The sequence below is a fragment of the Bombyx mori genome, chromosome 12 (assembly GCF_030269925.1).
Source record: "Bombyx mori chromosome 12, ASM3026992v2".
NCBI classification, from domain to species: domain Eukaryota; kingdom Metazoa; phylum Arthropoda; class Insecta; order Lepidoptera; family Bombycidae; genus Bombyx; species Bombyx mori.
The window spans coordinates 13,556,178-13,582,346 of NC_085118.1; the positions used below are offsets into that span (position 1 = coordinate 13,556,178).

At 40.9% G+C, this 26,169-nt stretch overlaps 1 protein-coding gene across 1 annotated transcript in view; it reads right to left on the minus strand.

The window, feature by feature from the left end:
• The window catches only part of LOC105841683 (ATP-binding cassette sub-family G member 4), a 75,485-nt gene that overhangs the window by 39,069 nt on the left and 10,247 nt on the right, over positions 1–26,169 (minus strand). The window contains exons 2-3 of the mRNA XM_012690708.4: positions 10,785–10,902; positions 9,473–9,710 (exon numbers count right to left, since the gene is read on the minus strand). Coding sequence (XP_012546162.1) covers positions 9,473–9,710; positions 10,785–10,902 — 356 coding nt within the window. The remainder of the gene's footprint in view (positions 1–9,472; positions 9,711–10,784; positions 10,903–26,169) is intronic.

Genomic DNA, 26,169 nt, shown 5'->3' on the forward strand with positions numbered 1-26,169 from the left:
TTTTGTAGTAAAATTTTAAAATGTATCGAATTTCTTCATTATATGCCCTCATCTTGACAATACGAAAAATAAATAAAAATCACACATTTTCCTAATTTTAATTTGGAATTATCTTCTTTAAAATTTAAACTTTAATGATACCAAAACACGTACAGCCAAAGAGATTTTATTACAAGTTCATACGTGTTAGGAAACCGACTAAAATTCCCTTTTCCTAATCCACGCCATCTATCGGCATAATGAAGAAACGTAACGCGCCTCCTAGCGGGCGAAAAAAAGAACTACAGTCGACGCTTTTAAACCGCGCGCGCGCCAAATTAAAAAGTATTTTAATTCAAAAATACTGTTTTTCGCAAACTTTGCGATTCAACTTGTGCGTGTGTCCGTGTATTAAAAACTCCAGCATCCAGAACAGTGCCCCGGGGACAGAAGACCACAAAATATAGAAAGCAATCATTTGTGAGTACCTTCCCCTTTTTAGTCGGTTTAGTTTCTGGGAATTTAAATTTAACTCAACAAACTTGTTTACACAACATAATTTGGCCCTATCGAGCCGGACATTTACCGAATACAACTTCAAAATAGGTAAATACTCAATATTTCACGTATAAACCTGCAAACCTGTAGGTACCTACACACGTCTTACATATCGGTATTATTTGCAGAATATTCATTCAATAGTTCTATTTATTGCAATAATACGCATATATACGTAGTCAAATACTCTTAATATCCATTTCTACGTCTATCATTACTTTAGGACTCAGTTTTAGTATATTTGGGTACGCGTCAAGCGGTAGTACATTTTTCTTCGAATCAAAATGGCTCCATTGTCCGACCTTCAAATAAAAATTAATACACTTAGAAGTCGTAAAGAACGATGTTTTAGACGTGTTCAACAATATTACGATCTAGCTAAAGCTGTGCAAAATAATACAGCAGAATTTAGTAATTTGTCTGTGCGGGTCAGTGACCTCGAGTCCACTAGGGAATCTTTCGAAAAAATTGTTGATGAGATTTCAGTTTTGGAGTTAAAAAATGACCCTAATTATATCATCGGTAACCAAGAGGTGCATGCCCTTGATGACCTCTATTTTGAGATTTTACGTATTTTTCAAGAACATGATTCGCATTCGAAGTCATCGAAACAGGAAAACAAAGGCGCATCGGAGCGCGGCGCTCAGCCTCGTTTGCCTAAAATCGAATTGGTTCATTTCGACGGTAGATTAGAAAATTGGATCACATTTCGTGATACTTTTTCCAGCTTAATTCATACCAATACAAGTTTAGGTAATATTGATAAATTCTATTACCTATTGTCAGTCGTAACTGGCCCTGCGCTTCAAATTGTTAAAAGTCTGCCGATATCAAACGACAATTATAATATAGTATGGACTAGCTTATGTGACAGATACGAAAATAAGCGTGCCATAGCTACGCGCTATATGGATAAGTTGTTTGCGTTCAAGCCGTTGTCTAACGAATCCGTGAACGGATTAAATTCCTTTTTGGAAACGTTTCAAGAGTGTGTTCAAGCCCTTGAGTTATTAGAAATTGGTAACTTAGCGGGATTTATTTTATGTTATATCGGATTGCGTAATATAGACCAGGTTTCAAGGCGTGAATTCGAACAAAAAATAGGTACAAACGAAATACCTGTTATCAAAACATTGATCGATTTTGTCACAAACCAGACCCGAATATTGGAAATGTCAATGAACACAAGTACTTTCTCGAAGCCGAGTACTAGTAAAACTTTTACTCCTTCGATTCAAAATAAATCCATTAGTAAGCCTACCACTAAAAATACAAATTTAAAAACTTGTTTAGCAAGTAGTACGAGCGCTGATAAGGCTGATTACGCAAAAAAGGGATGTTTGTACTGCAATAAACCCTTTCATTCAATTTATAAATGTTTCGAGTATATCGCACTAACACCTGTACAGCGCATTAATAAAATAAAGGAGTTGCATTTGTGCGAGAACTGTCTCCGTCAAGGTCACGCGTCTAATGAGTGCCCGTCGAAGATAACATGTACGGTGTGTAAAAACAGGCATCACCACACGTTGCATGTTGATTCTAAAACAAGTGTAATTACTTCGGATTTTAATAATTCTTGCAACGATAATTTTATTAATAATAACGAAGATCGAGTCTCGTTGACGTGTTCGACTGGATCTACAGTCATGTTGGGCACTGCGATTATACACGTATTGGACGTTTTAGGCAAATATCAACCCGTACGAGTAGTAATTGACAGTGGATCCCAATCTAGTTTTTTGACGAATGATTGTGCACAACGACTAGGACTCCCACGCCAAAAGTGTAACACACAACTGATAGGTTTAGGCGGAGCGGTAGTTCGTGATCACGGCATGGTTTTATGCAAAATCAAACCAACCACGTCCGATAATCCGATATTCAATTTAAAAACGGTTGTGGTTTCAAAAATTTCTGGTGATATGCCTTCGGTTAACTTTACAGAGAATTTAAAACTCGAATATAAAAACTTGTTGTTGGCTGACCCTACTTTCTATCGTTCGAGTCGCATCGACATGTTGCTCGGCAGCGACGTATTTCCGTTTATTTATGACGGTGGAAGGTATAGTCCGTCGAGGCAAGGATTACCGTTGGCGTTAAGTAGTGTATTTGGTTACGTAATTACGGGTCAGCTGTCTTGCAATAATACGAGTAACACTAGAAATGTATCAATGTGCATGTTAAGCAGCGAATCAAAAGTCGATGACTTAATTAAATCGTTTTGGGAAACAGAAAGCTTAGTCGCTGATTTGCCCAAAAACCCGGATGACGTCATCACTGAACAGATGTTTGTAAATGATTATAAGCGTGATAGTACAGGTCGATACATTGTTAAATACCCGTTTAAGCCTGACTCTGAACTGGGAAACTCAAGGCAAATTGCGATAAAAAGATATCAAAATTTAGAACGTAAACTGTCGCGTTTACCTGACCTACGGAAGGAATATAAAAAATTTATGGATGAGTACGCTTCGCTCGGTCATATGATTTGTGTCGGCGAGGTATCAGAAGTGGAATCAGGGTACGTCATTCCCCACCACTGCGTACATAAGCCTGACAGCAGTAGTACTCGTCTCCGTGTAGTTTTCGACGCGTCTTGTCAAACCTCAAATAATAAATCTTTAAATTCTGTTTTATACACGGGCCCGAAGTTGCAGGCTGATCTCGTGGAACTTTTGATACGTTTTCGGTTACGTAAGATTTCCTTATGCGGTGACATATCTAAAATGTACCGTTGTATTTTAATTGATGAGTCCCAACGTAAATATCAACACATTTTGTGGCGCGACTCGCCCATTGAGCCCATTAAAGTGTACGAGCTGTGCACCGTGACGTATGGTGTAGCGAGTAGCCCGTTTCTAGCGATACGCACGTTACAGCAGCTAGCCGCGGACGAAGGCGCCCGCTTCCCAGAGGCTTCTCGTGCTCTGCGCGAAGGATTTTTTGTGGACGATTTAATTTGGTCTGTGGATAACTTGGAAGAGGCTCTTAAGATTCAGCGGCAATTGGTCGAATTACTGAGGCTTGGTGGATTCGAATTACGCAAGTGGTCAAGTAATAGCGATCAATTACTTAAAGAACTGCCTAGTGATCAAGTTGAGCCCCCAGTGCAATTCGACGACGGTAAAACTATGTCTATCAAAATTCTCGGTCTACACTGGTTGCCTAAAGAAGACGCATTTTCTTTTCGTACTACACATACGGTAGATAATATTACGAAACGCTCAGTACTTTCACAAATAGCTAAATTGTATGATCCCTTGGGATACGTAGCCCCGTGTATTTTTCTTGCTAAGAATTTTATGCAAAAACTATGGTGCGCTCAATTAGGGTGGGACGACACTCTTCCAAAGTTGTTACTCGATGAATGGTCAATGTTTTCATCTCAAATACCGTTGTTATCGAAACTAAAACACGACCGGCATGTCTTTGTCCAAAACCATACGGTCTCTCAAGTGGTAGGGTTTTGCGACGCGTCAACGGCTGGATTCGCCGCCGTCGTGTATATTCGCAGTCAAGACGTGCAAGGTAACGTTAACGTTAGCTTACTGTTATCGAAATCTAAGGTCGCGCCCTTAAAAACAGTATCAATTCCACGTCTTGAATTAATGGCTGCTCACTTATTGTCAAAAACTTTACGGTACGTAATCGATATTTTGGCCAAGGAAGTAGAAATTGGTGAGGTACTAGCTTTTACTGACAGTTCAGTTGCATTAACATGGATAAATACACCTGCGTTCAAACTAAAAACTTTCGTCGCCAATCGTGTCGCTAAAATTAATGAAAGCTCGACAGAGGTACAATGGTTTCACGTGAATGGCACTGACAACCCCGCCGATGTGTGCTCTCGCGGCGCCACGCCAGCCGATTTGCTGCTGATCGCAGATCAGTGGTTCCGTGGCCCTCGATGGCTATACGAGCCACCGCATACGTGGCCTGTCAGATCGATAACAGAGTTCAAAGGTGAACCATTGGAACTCAAACCTCTTAAAGAAAACACTTTACTTAGTGAAACGTCAAATGTGAATACGGACTTTTATTCAATAATACTTAAATTTTCAAACTTTAACAAGGTACTGCGTATATTCGCCTGGTGTTACAGATTTATAAATAATTGTAAAGCTTCTGTTGCTAATAGAGTAAAGGGTTCCTTACTTATTTCTGAAATAAATAAATCACACGATAAAATTATTCAAATTGTTCAATTAAAATATTTTGAGGATGACATTAAATCAATAAAAAAGGAAAATCGATGCTCGCAAAGCCTACGGAAACTCGACCCGTTCATTGATAGCCGTGGTCTTCTCATGGTGGGGGGTAGGCTTTCCCACGCAGATTTGCCATTTACTCAACGTCATCCCTTGATTTTGCCCAAAAAATCGCATTTTACAAATATTTTGATAGATTACTATCACAAGGTATATTTACACACCGGGCCTAGATCTCTTCAAAACATATTAGCTCAAAAATATTGGATTATAGCCGCTAGGTGTGTGATACGATCGCGCCTTTCTAAGTGTGTTACGTGCTTTAAGAATAGGCCCACTATTAATCAACCTAAAATGGCCTCATTACCAAAGTGTCGTTTAGAGTCCGATATTTATCCCTTCCAACATACTGTCGGTGTTGATATAGGAGGTCCATTTTATACAAAGGAATCAAATAGGCGTAATGCGAAAATATCAAAAGCCTATTTATGCTTATTTATTTGTTACTCAACTCGTGCAGTACATCTTGAAGTACTCTCGGCGTTGACTACTGAATGCTTCTTGGCTTCGTTCGATCGGTTTACGGCTCGACGCGGACTGCCACATACGGTCTATTCTGACAATGGAAAAAATTTTGTTGCCGCTGGCAGACACCTAAATGAAATATATCAATTTTATACTTCAAAACAAAATCACTTGACTGATCAGTTCACCATCAGAAAAGTAACGTGGAAATATAATCCTCCAACTGGTAGTCATTTTGGTGGGATTTTCGAAGCTGGAATCAAATCGGCTAAATACCACTTAAAACGCGTAGTAGGTACACGCGCTTTATCATTCGAAGAATTATCTACCTTATTTTCTAACATAGAAGCGATTTTAAACTCGCGCCCTCTGTGCAGTTTATCTACCGATCCTAGTGAATTCGATGTCCTGACACCGGGACATTTTTTAGTTGGTCGTCAATTGGTTTCGGCTCCAAGTTATGATATCTCTGATGTATCTACTAATAATTTAACGCGTTGGCAATGTATTAAACAAGCCACATTGCATTTTTGGCGTCGTTGGAAACTAGAATACTTGCATACATTGCAGCAACGTCAAAAGTGGTACGTTGATGCTCCTAATCTATCTATAAATGACCTGGTACTGATTCACAATGATAATGCCCCTTGTCAACAATGGAGCTTAGGACGTGTAGAACAGGTTCATCCCGGACTTGATGGGAGGGTTCGCGTTGTTACGGTTCGGACGCAAAATTCGAAGCTAAAGCGCCCTGTCACAAAACTGAGTCCTCTCCCTAAAGAGTAGGATGAATAACTTATTATAAATCTATTTAATTCATTTCATTAATTTTATATTACAACTACATATCTATTTCATTTAAATTTATATATACAGTCCATTTCGCTCAAAGGCTAATCGTATTAGTTTTTTTATTTTATTTTTTATTTTATGATTATATGTTTCAAGCAAAATTACATAATTTGTAAAGCCCATTCATATAGGTTAACATTCTAGATATAATAACGTTATTTTGTGTTTACCTATTTTGAAATCATTGTTGATTTCGGTGGGGGGAAATGTTAGGAAACCGACTAAAATTCCCTTTTTCTAATCCACGCCATCTATCGGCATAATGAAGAAACGTAACGCGCCTCCTAGCGGGCGAAAAAAAGAACTACAGTCGACGCTTTTAAACCGCGCGCGCGCCAAATTAAAAAGTATTTTAATTCAAAAATACTGTTTTTCGCAAACTTTGCGATTCAACTTGTGCGTGTGTCCGTGTATTAAAAACTCCAGCATCCAGAACAGTGCCCCGGGGACAGAAGACCACAAAATATAGAAAGCAATCATTTGTGAGTACCTTCCCCTTTTTAGTCGGTTTAGTTTCTGGGAATTTAAATTTAACTCAACAAACTTGTTTACACAACAATACGTACTATGTACAATGCGAAAACACTTTTTCCCCAACCTGTTATGTAGTTGCGCAGCAGTTGATACGCGCTTAGAATTAGCCGAGAACATCGTTTTATTTATTTATTATAACTTCATGTAAAATTTACATTGGCGGACCTAATGCCTAAGGCATTCTCCACCAGTCAACCAACAGCTAGTGCAGAGTAAATAGTGGTAGGTGGGATGAAATTTATACTAAATTACAAATATGTACATAAACAAAAAAATATATATACACAAAAACACAATCACACATACATACATACATATTTTTAAAATGAAAAATAAAGCAGAACTAATCCGAACCTCAAATAATTTTACAACTATTTTATACTCTCGTGCCCTTAACATAATGTGAAGTTCATCGTGTTGTATAAAATGAAACACAAAAATACTGTTCCCGGACGAGATTTTAAGAATGTAACATCATCTATACATATAAATAAAATTGGAGTGTTTGTTTGTAATATTGAAATAGCCGTCTTTTACTAGATGAATTTGAATATATGTATATACGGTACATCAAAATAATATTTTATACAATTTTTGTTTGTCTGTCTGTCTGTTTGTTCCGGCTAATATCTGGAACGGCTGGACCGATTTTGACGAGACATTCACTGATAAGTAGCTGATGATATAAGGAGTAACTTAGGCTACTTTTTTAGACTAGCTTCTCTCCGCGGCGTCATCTGCGATACGACAATAACCGCGGGTAGCATCGCGGGACTCAGCTAGTCTCTATATATAAAAATGAATTGCTGTTCGTTAGTCTCGCTAAAACTCTAGAACGGCTGAACCGAGTTGGCTAATGTTGGTCTTGAATTATTTGTGGAAGTCCAGTGAAGGTTTAAAAGGTAGATAAATATGAAAATGCTCGGAATTAAATAAAAATAACAATTTTGTTTTTCCTTTGAGGGACACATCAAACCGTCGGACTTTTATTTATCGATTGAGGCACTACGAAGTCTGCCGGGTCAGCTAGTATTTTATAAAAAGCAAGGTTATTGTTGTAAACCTTTATTAATTATTGGTTTTCAATTCATGTGCCAGTTCATTCGAGTTCATATCATGTTGATGAAGGTTATAAGTATTTCTGGAGTGGTGCTTGTGTGCTTGAAATCAACTTCGAATTGACTTTTAATAGTAAATTTAAAAATAATCATTATTGATACTCCATAAGGGTTTTAATATCGCGATTGTATTTCGTTTTAACTCGTTCAAAACGTTCAGATGCCGACTTCGTTGTCCTTGAATAAATAAAATGAAAAAAAAAAAAAAACAAGATAGTTTTAATTATATCTACGACTCGCGAATAAGTATGTCCGTGTATACTTTAATTATTCGTACGACTCGCCAATAAGTATGTGCGTAAATATGTACTTAAAAAACATACATTTTATTATTATGGCCAACAGATCAATGATAGTCTTTTTTTTTTATTGCCCTTGTAGGCAGACGAGCATACGGCCCACCTGATGGTGAGTGGTTACCTTCGCCCATGGACTTCAGCAATGCCAGGGGCAGAGCCAAGCCGCTGCCTACCGCTAAAAGACTTCATCAATTTCAATAAAGTAATGTTTATATCATTAAAATGTGTTTTTTTTATTGCTTAGATGGATGGACGAGCTCACAGTCCACCTGGTGGTAAGTAGTTACTGGAGCCCATAGACATCTACAACATAAATGCGCCACTCACATCGAGATATAAGTTCTAAGGTCTCAGTATAGTTACAACGGCTATCCTACCCTTCGAACCGAAACGCATTACTGCTTCACGGCGGAAATAGGCGGGGTGGTGGTACCTATCCGCGCGGACACATAAGAGGTCTTACCACCAGTTATTACGCAAATTATAATTTTGCGGGTTTGATTTTATTAAACGATGTTATTCCTTCACCGTGGAAGTCAATCGTGAACATTTGTTGAGTACGTATTTCATTCGAAAAATTGGTACCCGCCTGCGGGATTCGAACACCGGTGCATCGCTACATACAAATGCACCGGACGTCTAATCCTTTAGGCCACGACGACTTGAAAATGTGGGGTACTTTATCATAATAAATAGTCGTTACTGGACGAATCTCGGCATATTATTAATTTAAATCTTCGCAAATAATGCTAAACTAATGGTCGCAAATGATCAATAAGAAAATGCAATAAGCTACATGCATAAAGTATTGAAAAACAATGATTCATTGACACATCACTTTCAACATCACATCAAAACTTAAATAATTCAATGCTATCCCCACTAGTCTAAAGTGTTTTAAGTAAAGTTACGTAATTAGCATCACAATCGTACGGTATTATTAATTCGCGGCTTAATCTAAGTGAGATGGGGGTAGCTATATGTGCGGGCTTATAATACGTTCTACCACCAGTAAATGCCATAAAAACACCCAGAAAACGATGCTGCCCACTCACTGGTGTACTCGTTAGTCGCCCTTTACGATATCCAGGGGAGTATATGGTTTACTATTTTGTTTTTGTGTCGTAAGATTTGTTGAAATATATTTTAGGGTGTTTTGGGTTTTTATCGGATTTCTTCAATTCGCAGAAGGATGCCACTACATGTTGTATCGAATCACGAATATATCGAATACCGAATCAAGAAAACTAGGCAGTGTTGCCCGCATTATTGGTAATGGTCAGAACTTTTACAATTCCAGATCAATACTGGAATGCTGTCGATATGGATAAACGCTATTATTTTAAATTTGCATAAAAAAGAATAGTACATACTTACTAAAAATAAAAGTACTTACAACTCCAAGTTTTGTTTTATCGTTCAGAGTATTTCCAAGTTTCATGTCTGCCGCGAAAGTCATCAGTTCGTTGACCGTGAAGAGAGGGTTCAACCGGTCATCCTGGAGTATGTAGCAGGATTTCTTCCGGTACTCCTTTAGAGAGCCTAAATTCCGAGAGACGAGAGGTGAATTCATCCACATGCGTAGCTCGCAGAGACAGTCTCCGGCGCGAATCCTTCCCGTTACGCCTTTTGTCCTGAAAGCGAGAGTTATTTTCAATTACTGAAATCCGGCTACGGTATGGCTGCTACAGAATTTTAGTGATACACATTATTGAAATTTATCAGATTTAAAAAAAAAATACACCCAGAATAATTTTTATCTTTGTATCAAAAAAAAAATATATTTTGCGATAACTTCAGTTTTATCCAAGGCACCAAACATTAACTTACTTAACTTAGTAGTATTTTTACGCCACAAAATAAACTGAAGTCTATTAGTAGACTTCGGCCTGACGGGCCACTGTACCGCGGAGACTGGTGTCATTGGTCGTCGACAATGGCCGCCACGACCCGTCAGTATCCGACTGACGGGTCATGGGACGGCTATTGGGGTCGTCGGAGTGGCGCAGCGAGTCTGGTTGTAGTGTTGACCGGGGAACCGAACGTTGGGTGGAGACAGTGCAAGAGGAGTTGTTTGGTGCGGTAGAGCCCCAAAAATATCCTTGGGTCCGCGGTCTGCTCCCAACATCTGCAGACCGTCAAATCCCACATACCTCGCGTGGTCTCTAGGCGTAGAAATCATGTAGGAGGTTCAGCTCCTTGCCCGACAAAAAAAGGTCTACTAGTAGGTCTACTTTGTTGCCAAAAAGTCTACTCACTATTACTCGGCTTGCTCGCAAACTCATCTAAGATACTCTTAATATAAGCTTTTATATAAGTTCAATATCAATCAAGTTTTTAGCGGTAGGCAGCAGCTTGGCTCTGTCCCGGGCATTGCTGAAGTCCATGGGCGACGGTAACCAATCACCATCAGGTGGGCCGTATGCTCGTCTGCCTACAAGGGCAATAAAAAAAAAGCTGATGGTAGAGCCTGTGTACACGAACTTATGATATCAGCAGCCTGCTGCGAATAAAGTAATTAAATTTAGACGACACGAGGTGACTGCAACCGCCACTATAAAAAGTGATCTCCAAGCTTAAACTGCACTGGAATAAAGGATGGTAGTAACTTATCGTGCGGGCAAGATACTGAAAATAGAATCCTAACACAAGGTAAAGCGTGGTCAAGCCAAGGCGGAGACGAATCTCGAATTGGGTTTGATACTTACGAGAAACCAGTGAGAGCGTTCATGAGTGAAGACTTCCCGGCTCCGGATGGACCCATTATGGCTGTCAGCTCACCGGATTTGAACAGCCCCGATATTCCTTTTAGTATTGTTTTGTTTCCTGTAACAAAATTTAAATAAAGAAATCGATTTAGTTTTGGATATTCTAATAATGACGGACAGTACCAAGCGGAGTAATACTAAACGAGTGATTTATCAGAACACTCAATATGGAAAGTCTGGTAGACTTATTTACGCTAGAAACAATTAGTATCGAATGGATTTCTTCTATATCGGGCTAAATGAAAGTCCTTGAAATTTGGGATCCCTGGCGCCAAGATTGAAGCAGTATTTTTTTAAATTTATTTTCCCTACTTAAACTGAGAGCCTTGATATCAGTGTAGCCTTAACTAGTAGGTGAGCTCACGGGGCTCAAACCTGATGACGTTGCTAACACGAACCCTAGCAAGAGCCGTACTTCGCAAAATCTACCATCGGATCGGAAACGCGACCCACTGAGAAGATCCGGCGAGAAATTCAGTGGGCTGTCTGAGGGTTAATTTACTCGTCGAGCCCTTCGTCGCAAGCGACGGGTTCGACGAGAACGATGACCGGTGAAGCAGTATAGGTATTTTTTTTTTTTTTTTTTTTTTTTTTTATTGCCCTTGTAGGCAGACGAGCATACGGCCCACCTGATGGTGAGTGGTTACCGTCGCCCATGGACTTCAGCAATGCCAGGGGCAGAGCCAAGCCGCTGCCTATCGCTTAATACTCTCCACAAGCCTCTTTTAAAGAAGGACATGTCATAGCGCTCGGGAAACACCGTGGAGGGGAGCTCATTCCATAGCCGGATGGTACGTGGCAGAAAAGACCTCTGGAAACGCACTGTCGATGACCGCAGTGGCTCCAGGTAGTATGGATGAACTCTACTCCGGTGGCGGGCGGTGCGATGGTAAAAACGAGATGCCGGTATCATCTCGAACAATTCCTCAGAGCACTCCCCATGGAACATTCGGTACAAAATACAGAGGGAACCGAAGTCCCTCCGCAGACCCAAAGGTTCCAAACGATCCGCGAGAATGGGATTATCGACGATTCGAACGGCCCTCCTCTGTATGGAGTCAAATGGAAGAAGCTGGTATTTGGGAGCCCCGGCCCAGAGATGGGAGCAGTACTCCACGCGAGGCCGGACTTGTGCTTTATAAAGCAAAAGTCTTTGTCCAGGCGTGAAATACCGCTTCGCTCTGTTGAGGACTCCCAGCATTTTGGACGCCAACTTGGCTTTGCCTTCCAAATGACTCCGAAATTGGACATCACTCGAAATGTCGACCCCAAGTATCCCGATGCTCGCGGAAGGTTGCAGGGATACTCCTTGGAATTGCGGCGCCATGACAAAGGGGTCCTTCTTCGCAGTGAACGCGCAAACTTGTGTCTTCAACGGGTTGAATTGAACTAAGTTCGATTCACCCCACTCGGAGACTCGCCCCAGAGAGTTCTCCACTTCAGACACAAGTTTTGATCGTCTCTCTTGCACCACGCTCCGAGAGAGACTCTGATGGCCGATATATCGCGCATCCCCCGTGCTGTCATCCGCATAGCAATGCATGCCATCAATAGACAGCATGTCATTGATATACAGGATGAAAAGCGTGGGGGAGAGCACCGAACCTTGTGGAACGCCAGCATTAATGGTCATGGTATCAGAACAATCACCGTCTACAACGACCGTGATGCTCCGCCCATCCAGAAAGCTAGCGATCCACTTGCAGAGACCCTCGGGGATTCCGTAAGATGGTAGCTTCGACAGAAGTGCCCTATGCCAGACCCTGTCGAAGGCCTTCGCGATATCAAGGCTCACAGCAAGAGCCTCGCCCTTGCTCTCCAAGGCTTCAGCCCACCTGTGAGTAAGGTATACAAGAAGATCGCCAGCTGAACGACCGTGACGGAAACCGTACTGTCGGTCACTGATCAGCTGGCGATCTTCAAGATACTTCAGGATTTGTGTGTTTATTATTCGCTCCATCACCTTGGAAAGCAAGGAAGTTATCGCGATAGGCCTATAGCTCGATGGGTCCGACCGGTCACCCTTCTTGGGGATAGGGTGGACGTGGGCGGTCTTCCATGAAGATGGAACCCTGTTAGTGCAATAAGAGAGGCGATACAAACGCGTTAGCGCAGGCGTCAGCTCAGGGGCGCACTTTTTCAGAACCACTGCGGGGATGCCGTCTGGCCCACTCGACTTATGGACGTCCAGGAGTCGGAGCTCCCGCCTGACTGCACACTGTGTGAAGCAGATATCCGGCAGGGAGCTATCACACCGGGGGATGTTCGGTGGTGTGGCACCCCCGTCGTCCACAGTCGAGTTCGAGGCGAAGAGTTTGACCAGAAGGTCAGCCTTCTCTTTCGCGCTGTGGGCCAGAGTGTCATCGGACTTGCGCAGTGGTGGGAGACTAGACCTGCAAAAGTTTCCTTCTGCAGCTTTGGCGAGCGACCAAAAAGCACGGCTCCCAGAGGGATAGCTCTTTAGTCGCTCGCCAACTCTAGCAACGTGCTCCGACTTCGCCTTGGCAGTTACCTTCTTGTAGGACCTGGAGGCGGCGTTATATTTCCGCCTTTCCTCTGAGATGTTAGGATCCCGACGCCTCCTGGCATCATCCCATGCCACGTATGCGGACCGCTTGAGGTGTGCAGCATCCCTGCTGGCATTGTTATACCAGGGTCTGCTGCGACCCCCAACGGGCACTTCAGAAGAGGGAACAAACAATTCCATCCCCTGGAGCACCACGTCTTTAAGACGGTCCGCACAGACGTCAGGATCAGCAGAGGAAAAGCAGAACCGCCCCCATGGGTAGGATGCGTAAAATTCACGCAATCCATCCCAATCTGCTGACATATACCGCCAAACTCTTCGATACCCGGTCGTCGTTCGACGACCAGGACGAGAGAGTGGTACGGCAGCACGGATAAGGCAGTGATCGGACGATCCAAGCGGAGCGTCGACCACCACACTGTATCCGGCCGGATCCGTGGTCAGCAGAAGGTCCAACAGAGAAGGCTCGTGCCCCTCGATATCTGGGACACGGGTGGGCTGTGTCACCAGCTGGGAGAAGCCGTAGGCCAAGGCGAAATCGTAGGCAGTCCGACCCGGGAGGTCAGTGGTTCTGGACCCCAACCACTCTTGGTGGTGAGCGTTAAAGTCTCCAAGAACCACCACCTCCGCAGATGGGTACTGCTCAAGCACGCGGTTAGTCCCCTCTTGCACATGCTCTATCAGAGCTGCACCTGCATCACTGCTGTGGGACCTGTACAGGCACGCGTAGACTCGGGTACAACCCCCGTGATCTACGCGCAGCCACAAGAGGGACAGGTCCCGTTGTTCGAGGCCTCGTAGACGGCGACAACAAACATCAGCCCGGACGAATACACACACCCCGGCTTTACGCAGGAAGTTGTGCTCCAATACGTAGCCGGGGTATTCAAGGTAAGAGGTATCATCCGGAGCAGATATCTGTGTCTCCGTCAGAAACAGTAGGGCAGGCTGCGCCGTCTCAAGGTGGTGGTGTACGGCGTCAAGGTTGCTATGTAGGCCCCTGACATTGCTGAAATCCACATTAAATGTGGAATAGGGGATCGCCGATATAGCCCTTTTTCTTTTTCTTATTTTCATTTTGTTTTTTTGGAGAGTGGGATAAGGTGAGGTAGGATGTTCGGAGTGAAAACATGACAACACCTGAATAAAGCGCGGAACATAGTGTGCGGTCGATCACGGGTTCCGTGAGAGTCCGACGCAGGGCATGGAAGGGCCCCCATGGGTATGGCATAACAATATGGTTTCAAGATACGGCGTCTCTGATCAGGTCCGAAGTGTGGTATACTTTGTGGAGGGCTTCTACCTATATATTTTAGCATAAGCAGCTTATGTTGAGAGCCCAAACAGAGCTATATCCTCTGACTATTTTCGCCGTGGAGTAATAGTTCGTTTTTGTTTAAGCCACTCTTCATATAGTTCCAGTAGAAATTTAGAATTCATAATTTTAGAGCGAGTGGCGGCATAAAGACAATTTTTTTTTTATATTCTGATATTTCGTCTGTTGTTCTGTTGTTTGTTTATTTCAGTCCTAATTTAAGGCACACACTATGAATACAAACAACAAGCTAACGACGTTTCAGATCAGAGATAATATTATAGTATCTCCTAAATTCAATGGTACGTGAGTACTGGAGTAATTGTAAACGTTACTCATCTAATCTGTTCAACCTAATCTTGAACTTGGACTGACTCAAAAATGTTGTTTCTTTTTATAATATGTACGAAAAAATGTACCTTTAAGTTTAATGGCATCTTAAAGACTTCAATACTTGTTTATGAATTTTTACTTGACAAATTAAATAATACATGCTGATCACAATGCAATAAAATACCTGCAACCTTCTGTCTATGAACATATATATTATGATGGTTAATGCAGCTTGAATGGCTACTAGTAAATTAATCTTTTGGGAGTGTAGCGTGGCCGGGCAGTGAGTGGGGTTCGTCCCGAGGCCCGTTCCGTACCCGTAAGGCTATAAGGGGTTTGTCACCCCACGACGACGACAACGGGAGTGTGGCTTTGCATTTTTATTTATTTTGTGACTCTCTCTCTATCTCTGTTTGTCTCTCTCTATTTATCTCGATTTCTTTCTCTCTTTCTCACTTTTTCTCTCTCTCTCTTTGATTTCACGAGTGTCTTTCTCAATAAAGGATAAACATCGCGTGATTTCAAGCGAGGTAATCGTTCGATTCCTTCGTAATAAGGTGACACTCTACAAAACTTGCATACGCCCCGTCATGACCTAAGTGTAGTGTTCACTCACGCGGCCGCACCATCTCGAAACCACTTCAAGTCATTCAATCACGTTTTTGCAGGATAGCCGTTGGAGCACAATGGTTCCTAAGGAACGTGGATCTCCATGTTGACCTGAAGCTTGACTCAGTCAGTAAGTACATATCTACAGTCGGCATCATTGCGCCACTTTGAGAAGGTGACACGAAATGAAAACCCTCTTGTCGTGGCCGCCGGTAATTACATACCCGATCCTATGGATCGAATGGTAAACAGTCGACGTCGCCCTAAGCACGTCATTACGGATCCTCCCGATCCATTAACGGTGCTTAGGTACTTCAAGCACCGGTCACCGTCCTCGCCGAACCCGTCGCCTGTGACGAAGGGCTCGACGAGTAAATTAACCTATAGACACATCCCACTGAGTTTCTCGCCGGATCTTCTCAATGGGTCGGGTTTCCTCTCTGGTGGTAGGTTCTGCGAAGCACTGCTCTTGCTAGGGCCAGTGTTAGCAACGCTCCGGTTTGAGCCCCGTGAGCTGACCTATACGTCAAGAAGAAGCTGAAATAGCCTCTCAAGGCTATCAGCATAGGGAAAAAAAAGCGTGATTTAAAAGAAAACCAAAGTGAATTTGTGGGTGGAGCCTGCAAGTGTATTTCAAGGTTGTATATTATTCTAAATCGAATCACCACCTCCTCTTCAGATCTCGATGGTAATTCTTATTATTCATAATCGTTAAGGATAATCGATGGTAATAAAAAGACAAAAACATCAGTTGCAGAACCAGTTTTTTTTAAATCGCCAAAATCATATCTGACTCAGGATATAATATTAGGTTTTAATAAATACAATGATTTGAGAGATTTGAGATATTGAGAATAATACGGACTCACGGTAGTTGGCGTCTTAACTGCATACTTAGCATCGTCAAGGCAATCAATTACGTTAGGTCGTCAAGTGATAACAATCATAGAATAGAAACAGAGGATTATTTGATAAAAAAAAAAAAAAAACAGTAATCGCGCTCACTATATATATATATTTTTTATTGCTTAGATGGGTGGAAGGGCTCACAGCCCACCTGGTGTTAAGTGGTTACTGGAGCCCATGGACATCTACAACGTAAATGCGCCACCCACCTTGAGATATAGGTAAGTTCTAAGATTTCAGTATAGTTACAACGGCTACCCCACCCTTCAAACCGAAACGCTTTACTGCTTCACGGCAGAAATAGGCAGGGTGGTGGTACCTACCCGAGCGGACTCACAAGAGGTCCTACGACCAGTAAATTTTCAAGGTTACTTTAGATATATATCCAAGTTCCGAAAAACAATACATAACTTTTGTCGACCGAAGCTCATATAAGGCTCGATAGAAGATCTTCCCTAGTTCACTAGATTAGAGCCTCGTGAGCTCACCTACTCGTCCGGTAAGAAAAAAAAATCTCTATGTCGTTATTTCCGCAGGCGCTAAGATTTCCTGCCTTTGATAGCATAACTCGATCTTCTATCTCTGTCGTATTGATTGATGTCTTCAAGGTGTACAGCCCCAACCAGGTTGACGAGAATTGATTATGAAAATAAGTTAACTTTAAAATGTTTAATTAATCACTGAAAAATATCAGGACCGCTATAGCGTATTCTAAACAAATACGTAAGAATATTAAGACTTCCGTAGTATTTAATTAATTATTTTCAAGGTTTTTTTTCGCTGTTTCGCATATTTATTTACATTTATTTTTAGATTTAACGTGATCGTTAGCCTGTCTCAAGAATATTGTAAATATGATCTGAACAAAAATCTATACTAATATTATAAAGAGGAAAGATTTGTTTGTTTGTTTGTATTGAATAGGCTCCAAAACTACTGAGCCGATTTGAAAAATTCTTTCACTGTTTGGAAGGAACACTATTCCTGAGTGACATAGGCTATAATCTTTTTTGAAAAAAATTAGTGTTCCTTACTAAAACTCCAATAATGTAACCCAAGGTGTAAAAAAATTTCCTAAAAGATTCTTTACATTGCGTGCCCTGCGAAAACTATTGATGATAGAATAAAATAATGTACTACGACTTTGTAGAACAAATTATTATTTACAAAAAGTGTCGCGACCGCATATGTCTAACTCTTATAGTTTTACCGCAATAAGTGTAATTTTATTTAAAAACATAAAATAACGTCAAATATCGTTGACATTTTTGTTGAGGACCCGAGCGGCGCCGGAGCGGGCTGCTAGTATAGAATAAATACGTGTAGCTTTTTATAAACGACATATTAAATATCATTAGTTTTACCAAAAAGGGGGAAAAATTACGTGACAGTAATCGTGCCAGCCACTGTACTATGTCAAACCCCTTTCGTGGAGTGCAAGCAACAACCGCAATGTGTGTGTGTATTTTTTTTTTAATTTCAAGGCGAAACTGCCGTACTTTCTTTTGAATTAGGGCCGACCGGCTATTCTTGTCGGAATTGAATCAACAAAACTGTGGGAGCCAAAACTCATCGCCTCGTATGGTAGGTAGAGGAAGGTAGGTTGGAACGAAATAGCAGGCAGGCTATCCGAAGTCCACTTAGACCGCATCGGTAGCTGGCACCCCTGGGACACTCCGCTATGTTACTCTTACAAAAGACGCGTGAAAAGCAGCTTGCACGTCATTTTCTTGGGTCTACCGCAATGATCCCCAAAATCAGGCTTAGAAACACATAGACAAACATATAAACATTATTTTGGTTTACTGATATAAAATTTGCTAATATTTCCGTGTAAACAACGTAAGAAAAAATATTTTTATTACATCAATTAAATACTCCGTCTATCGCACGTTTGATCTATCAAAATAAAAATGATTGATCTCCAGCAAAAACATAATCATGTTGCAATTAAGAAGTCCTTCGGGGACATAATTGTTATATCAAATCAATTAAAAATGAACTGGTTTTTATGAAGTTCATATGTTTCTAGTTTATAAACGTTTATCCTCGTTTCTGTATTATAGTAATTTACTTCATAATAATATGTCCTTTAAATTCACTCGACATGGTAGCAATGTCTAACGACAGGACCACATTAATGGAATTGCTGTAATTACACTATGGCACTATTCGGCTCATATTTTTATTGAGTCAAAATTTATTGTCCACAAAAACACAAAATGGATTTAAAAGAACTAGTGGTCCCGCAGTAGTCGAAATTCGACTATAATTAATTTGAATTGTAAGTTTGTACACTATTATGATTGTATTTTATACTTCTATAATCACAAATTTCGCCAAGACTACATTACAAAAAATATTTACAAAGACAAACAATATTTAATCTATTCTCAATTTGACAACAGACGTCAAGAAACAAAAGTTGGACAATAAATAGTATGCATGCGTGTGTGCGTCAAATACATGGTATGTAGTGTGTGTAATGTTTTCTTTATTGATTTAATGTATCTTTAATGCATTATTTTAAAAAAATATTGGCATTGTGCACTTCTTCTCTATATTCTCTATAAATTTGGAAAATTTCATACTCCTCCGTCCGCGCAATTTTCGTAAAAAGAGATACAACGTTTTTGCTTCACGTATTAATATGTAGATATTTAAATGTACATATAAAAGCGAGAAGAAATCATTCATGAGCTTTCTATCAGCGGGCCCCTAATAGAGAAAACATGGGTAGCATATACATAGATGTGTATAACATAAAAGATGATTAAAATAATGGCGTCGATCGACAATTACTGAATTTAGAGTTTGGCTCATCGTTCGTTTCCAGAACAAATCGAATGAAAAATGAAGTTTTTTTTTTTTCTTAGATGGGTGGACGAGCTCACAGCCCACCTTGTGAAGTGGTTACTGGAGCCCATAGACATCCACAACGTAAATGCGCCACCCACCTTGAGATATAAGTTCTAAGGTCTCAAGTATTGTTACAACGGCTGCCCCACCCTTCAGACCGAAACGCATTACTGCTTCACGGCAGAAATAGGCAGTGTGGTGGTACCCACCCGCGCGGACTCACAAGTGGTCCTACCACCAGTAATTACGCAAATTATAATTTTGCGGGTTTCATTTTTTATTACACGATGTTATTCCTTCACCGTGGAAGTCAATCGTGAACATTTGTTGAGTACGTATTTCATTAGAGAAATTGGTACCCGCCTGAGATTCGAACACCGTTGCATCGCCCAACACGAATGCACCGGACGTCTTATCCGTTAGGCCACGACACGAAGAGAGCCTTCATTCCTTGCGGGGCTCAAAGCAAACTTAAATAAGGCCACTGTATAATAAAATTCTATTGCTGCCCTCAACCTTGAACCTCCTTGATTAGAAAGGGACAAGAGATTGCCCTAGTTTTTTAATACTGATCCAAAAACACAATGATAGCCGACCTAGATTGGTACAATATTATAAATAGACTATATTAACTGGGTCAATTTTATAAAATATGATATGAAACGTACCAAACACGAAACACGACGAGGAAGTCTTAGTTATAATTTATAACAGATATCCGACACTTTACTGGTGGTAGGACGTCTTGTGAGTCCGCATGGGTAGATACCGCCACCCTGCCTATTTGTGCCGTGAAGCAATGAATGATTTAAAATTGGTCATATTTTCTATACTAATATTATAAAGAGGAAAGATTTGTTTGTTTGTTTGTTTGTATTGAATAGGCTCCGAAACGAATGAACCGATTTGAATAATTCTTTCACTGTTTGGAAGCTAAACTATTCCCGAGTGACATAGGCTGTAATCTTTTTTGAAAAAAATTAGGGATCCTTACTAAAACTTCAATAATGTAACCCAAGGTATAAAAAAAAAAACCTGAATATTCTTTAGATCGCGTGCCCTGCAAAAACTATAAATGATAGAATCAAACAATCTACTACGACTTTGTAGAACACATTATTATGTGTCTAACTATTATAGTTATGCCGCTATAAGTGTTTTTTTTTATTTTAAAAAATAATACAATATCAAATATCGTTGAAATTTTTGTTAAAGACCCGAGCGGAGCCGGAGCGGGCCGCTAGTATAGAATAAAATTGTTTTCATACATTAAAAATGTCATGCGTCCAAAGTTCGTTCCATCGATTATCTCTTGAACACAACACAAAGTCCGGTTAGGATATATGTTGCAACCCGACCCTGATTTACCTGACCCTGGATTACAATACGCCCGGGCATTAGGAAGAACTCAGATCCCACTGAGTTTCTCGCCGGATCTTCTCAGTGGGTCGCATTTCCGATCCGGTGGTAGATTCTGCGAAGCACTGCCCTTGCTAGGGCCAGTGTTAGCAACACTCCGGTTTGAGCGCCGTGAGCTCACCTACAAACGTTAGGGTGAAGCTGAAATAGCCTCTCAAGGCTATCAGCATAGGCAGGAAAAAAAAAGCGTTATGTCAAAGTAACTATTCCACGCGGACGGAGGTGCGGGCAAAAGCTAGTTAATTTATAAAAATCTCAATCAAACTGCTGCCATACAAATGTTATCAAATAAAGACATCATCAAGTCTTTGCCTTTTTAAAAATTACCGTTTGGTTTACAGAATGTTATGTAGTATTTTTTTTATAAATATTTTTTTGTTTCTATCAATTAATATATATTATGGTATGTCAATAAAAATTAATATATCCATGATATCGATGTATCTCTACCAGGGCAGTAATATATTTTCAGTGCCCTTCTTGAGGTAGTCAAGGTTTTTTTATTGCTTAGATGGGTGGACGAGCTCACAGCCCACCTGGTGTTAAGTGGTTACTGGAGCTCATAGACATCTACGACGTAAATGCGCCACCCACCTTGAGGTATAAGTTCTAAGGTCTCAAGTATAGTTACAACGGCTGCCCCACCCTTCAAACCGAAACGCATTACTGCTTCACGTCAGAAATAGACAGGGCGGTGCTACCTACCCGCGCGGACTCACAAGAGGTTCTAACACCAGTATCCAACGAACTAAAGGTGTTTCGTACTGTTTCTCGGGTATTTTTTTTTCTCTACCAAATAGTTTGGACAACTTCGGAAAAGGTGGAAGGCTGTCAGCAAAAGGCCTGGTAAGTAAGTACAAAAGACGACGCAAAACTTCCAATCCAGTAGCTCAGAGACCTTCTGTTGTGTCGTGTGAGCAGCAGCGGAGACGAGCGACTAACCAAAGCTGGCCAGAGATTCGAGCTTCTTCGTTATTGTGTTGAGTTCCTCACTATACCCATCTGTAGTAATGCTGTTGCCGTTTAGTAAGAAGCTGTGATGAAGTATATCGGCACTAAACCACCATATAGTGATCATAATTTTTTAGGGGTTAATTTTCGATCAGGGTATTGCCTATCTTAAGCCAGGGTCTAATCAACACGATGAACGCTTACGACTATCAAAACGAATCCATTATTTATGTGTTATTTTATGTTCTTTATGACAATGTGGCTAAAAATCTCTTCACTTCTGTGTTCTGTGTAGCAGCTCAAGGCATTAGCCCTTAACGCGTTTGTGGCGCTGGTGATCATTCAGTTCGTGCGGCACCCACTTATCAACTGTTTCATCTTAGCAATTTGACCCAAAATGATCTAATATTGTTGTGATGCTAACATTGAAGGCTACTGGTGGTAAGACCTCTTGTGAGTCCGCGCGCGTAGGTACCGCCTATTTCTGCCGTGAAGCAGTAATGCCTTTCGGTTTGAAGGGTGGGGCAGTCGTTGTAACTACACTGAGATCTTAGAACTTATATCTCATTTACGTTGTAGATGTCCATGGACTCCAGTAACCACTTAACGCCGGGAGGACTGTAAAGAGCTCGTCCACACACGTAAGCAAAAAAAAAAAACTGGTAACTCAGCGGCAGATTGAATATCGTCAGCTTCCAGTATCGATTTTAATTCATCGTTAATGAGTTAACAAAATTAGCGACCTGTCAGAAAGCGATGGAAAGAAAATATATTGAATATAAGAAAAATACAAAAGATAAGAAGCGAATACATTAGAGAAAAAACAAAGCTGATAGATGCTCTCAGATACGCTCTGACACAAAAGTGGCGCTGGGCAGGACATCTTGCGAGATATACGGATAAAAGATGGACATTAGAAACTACAACATGGGAAGGACCAGCGGGCAAAAGAAAAAGAGGACGACCAAGGAGCAGATGGATCGACGAAATAATAACAGCAACTGGAAAAGAATGGAGAAATAAAGCCAAGGATAGGGAAGAGTGGAGTAAGCTGGAGGAGGCCTATACCCGAACGGGGTTCGAATAACACAAGTTTATATTTAATTTTGTAATTTTTATTTGATAAGGTGTTTTTCTTTTTTTTCTTTCTTTGTTTTTGGAAATAAAATGGGCTTATTATTTTAATGAGTTTAGGTTTCGGGCGACTACGGGGCTAATTTCTTAGATCAAAATATCCATTTCGGAAGCATTTTAAACCAATAATGAGTTGTGCGTTAGTTTGTTATGTTCACTGGTCAAGGAGAAGCTGAAATAGCCTCTCAAGACTATCGGCAAAGGTAAGAAAAAAAAATACACGTCATTAATGTTGTGAGCTGATTGTGCGGCAGACCGCAACGGAACTTCTCTTCCATAATACCTCGTATTTTATCGTTTCTACATTGATGAAAAACAATACAAATGTAGTAGTGAAAACAAAACACTAATCAATAAAGACTGAATTTGAAAATAAAATTACATATCTTTAATTCATTTGAATTTAGAATTTAGAATTTTAAATTGTCAGCCATACATAAATTACATTTCAAATGGCCAGTATTGTAAAATGGCAACTTCATACTCGTAGGCAAAGACCTAGTATTATACATAAATGCTTGAATACATGTACACTTGTAGATATCACAACAAAGTTGGAAACCAGAAGAAAAGTTATCCGCGCTGGCATGTTGATGGCGTCGTTGGCCATATCAGGAACCGGTCGTGTATAATTCGCAAGAAAAACACGTTTAGTAAATAAACATTAATTGACTACCGCTATTTGTATAGCTTTGATTTTATTGGATCAAGAGAATTTTATAATTTGACTATTCTCATTAACGGCCTAGATGCTTATTTAGTCATATCATTTGCAGTTCTGTTGTCGACTGAAATTGTGTAAGGTATTTGTGTAAGTAAGGTGTTTTAATGTTAGGTAAACTGGTTAGACAGGTTTTTTGTATTGTAGTCTCATGGCCCACGTGGTTTAAATAATATCCAGTGCCTATAGGTATCGCAACGCGAATATCCCTTTAACTTTTGGGGTCGAGCTTATGCAGCGGTACCGCCAAGCCGTTATCTATCGCGACTTGGCTCTTTTCAAACCTTCTTTGGAGAGATGTAATCGATCGAAAGCATCAATTTTTCGTTGCAGATAAATATTCTGTAACGCCACTGGATAAACGCGTTAGTTCTTGGTGTATACTGGCGCTCTTATTAACCACCGAAAGTCGATACAAATCCAATCTGTTTTTGTTACACTTTAATAGGAAATGCAGGAATGCTCGGAGGAATTGTTTGAGATGATTCCATCGTCTCGTTTCTACCATCGCATCGCCCGCCACCGGAGTAGAGTTTATCCTGGAGCCACTGCGTTCATCCACATTGCGTTTCCAGAGATCTTTTTGGACACCTACCATACGGCTTTGGAATGAGCTCTCCTCCACGGTGTTTCTCAAGCGCTATGACATGGCCTTCTTCAAATGAGGCTTGTGGAGAGCGCTTAACGGTAGGCAGCGGTAGGCTCTGTCCCTGGCATTGTTGAAGTCCATTGGCGACGGTAGCCACTCACCATCAGGTGGTCTGCCTACAAACTCAATAAAAAATGCAGGTCCCAAGAAATTTGAAGAATAAATAAGCTTTTAAAAACGAAATGCTATCCAAACTTTGAAACAGCCACAAATAAGGCACGACAAGAATAGTTGCCTAAAACATATATACAAAATAGTCGACATTTTGATCTAAAACTGAATAAGTTAAAAAAATATTGTTTCAATGATATATCGAGAATTACTGATAGTGTTTGTTGTTGTTATGCTATGTCCAGAAAATATGCTTGCTAGATGTCGAAAAACGAACCACGTCTAAAAATTATTAAGTGCGATTTTAATAATTTAAGCTCATTATATTAAATTATTAATTATGAATATAAATATAATAATTATTTTTAATATGAGGAATTTAATTACCGCATAGCTCGATGTACATTGCTAATGACCATTTATTTTAATTTAAAATCTTTGGAATGACTCGCTGCTTATTTTTACGTTGAGTAAGAAAATCAACTAAGTTTCTAAATGAGTGCGTATCCGAGAATGGGTTCCGTAGTAGTGATAGACACAAAATATTTTCAAAGTTAACTAATAAATAAAATAAAAATTCTGAACGTTTTTTTTTTGTTTGCATGGTCCAGTTTGTTTCCAGTTTTACTGATTTTTTGAAAATACACATACCCTTCAAATCGGAACCCATGGTTGCCAGAATCTGTTATGTTCATATCGGACTTTTTATCCTTTAGACCACGACGGACGCGGCGGTGCTAGGAGGCCTGCCTCAGCTTCGGATTTTTTTATGAAGAAAAGACTAGTGGTGGTACGGAGGCGTTTCCAGGTTTACCAGAACAGGTGGGCGAGCACGGGTCCACGGGCTCACCCAGTAGGGTTGGAATTTACAAACAACTACCCGAGCGCCTTCCCAGGAGATCTAACCCCTCAAGGGCAGCCGCTTCACGAATGCATCTACTAACGAATCGAGTAGCCAGTAGTTAACGCAGAGGCGATTACCATGACGCATGGCCTTATTGAAATATCGTCCCGACGCTGACTTCAGGTGTTTCCTGATCGACTCAGTATCCCAAAATCGTAGTATAGGCCGTTATTCCTTACGATTCTCCACGGTGCTTCACGCTATGTGTGTGAGCGAACACCACACTCGCGTATCTCATTACGGGTCGAATGTAGCTTTTGTAAAATGCCACCTTGTTCCGAAGGGACATTTTAGTCCGCTTGCAAATCATGGGAGAGTCTACAGAGAATACACGCGGCGCGGTCGCGGACCTACTCTAAGTATGGGTAGAATGTTATGGATGCATCCAAGAAGACTCCCAAATACTTAATCTTCCCGGCCCGTGGTATGGATTGGCCGAAGAGGGTGATCGGTATTTGTACCTATTCCATTTTGACTGCACGCTTACTAGAATGTGCTAGGGTCATCATCATCATCATCATCATCAGCCTTTATCTGCCCACTGCTGGACATAGGCCTTCCCCAATGCCTTCCACATAATGCGGTCCTCCGCCTTCCGCATCCAACGACTTCCCGCCGTGCGCACTAAGTCGTCAGTCCACCTGGTTGGAGGACGCCCCACGCTCCTTATACCCATCCGTAGCCTCCATTCGAGGACTTTCCTCCCCCACCTGGCGTCGCTGGCTCGACAGATGTGACCGGCCCATTGCTAGGGTAATGATTGAATATGGGCTAGATACTTCTTTGGTAGTGTGACCCCGAGTATTTCATGTATCTAAATTGTAAAAATATTTTAGAGTCATTGATAACAAAACAAATATGTCCTATTTATACTATCATCGGAGATT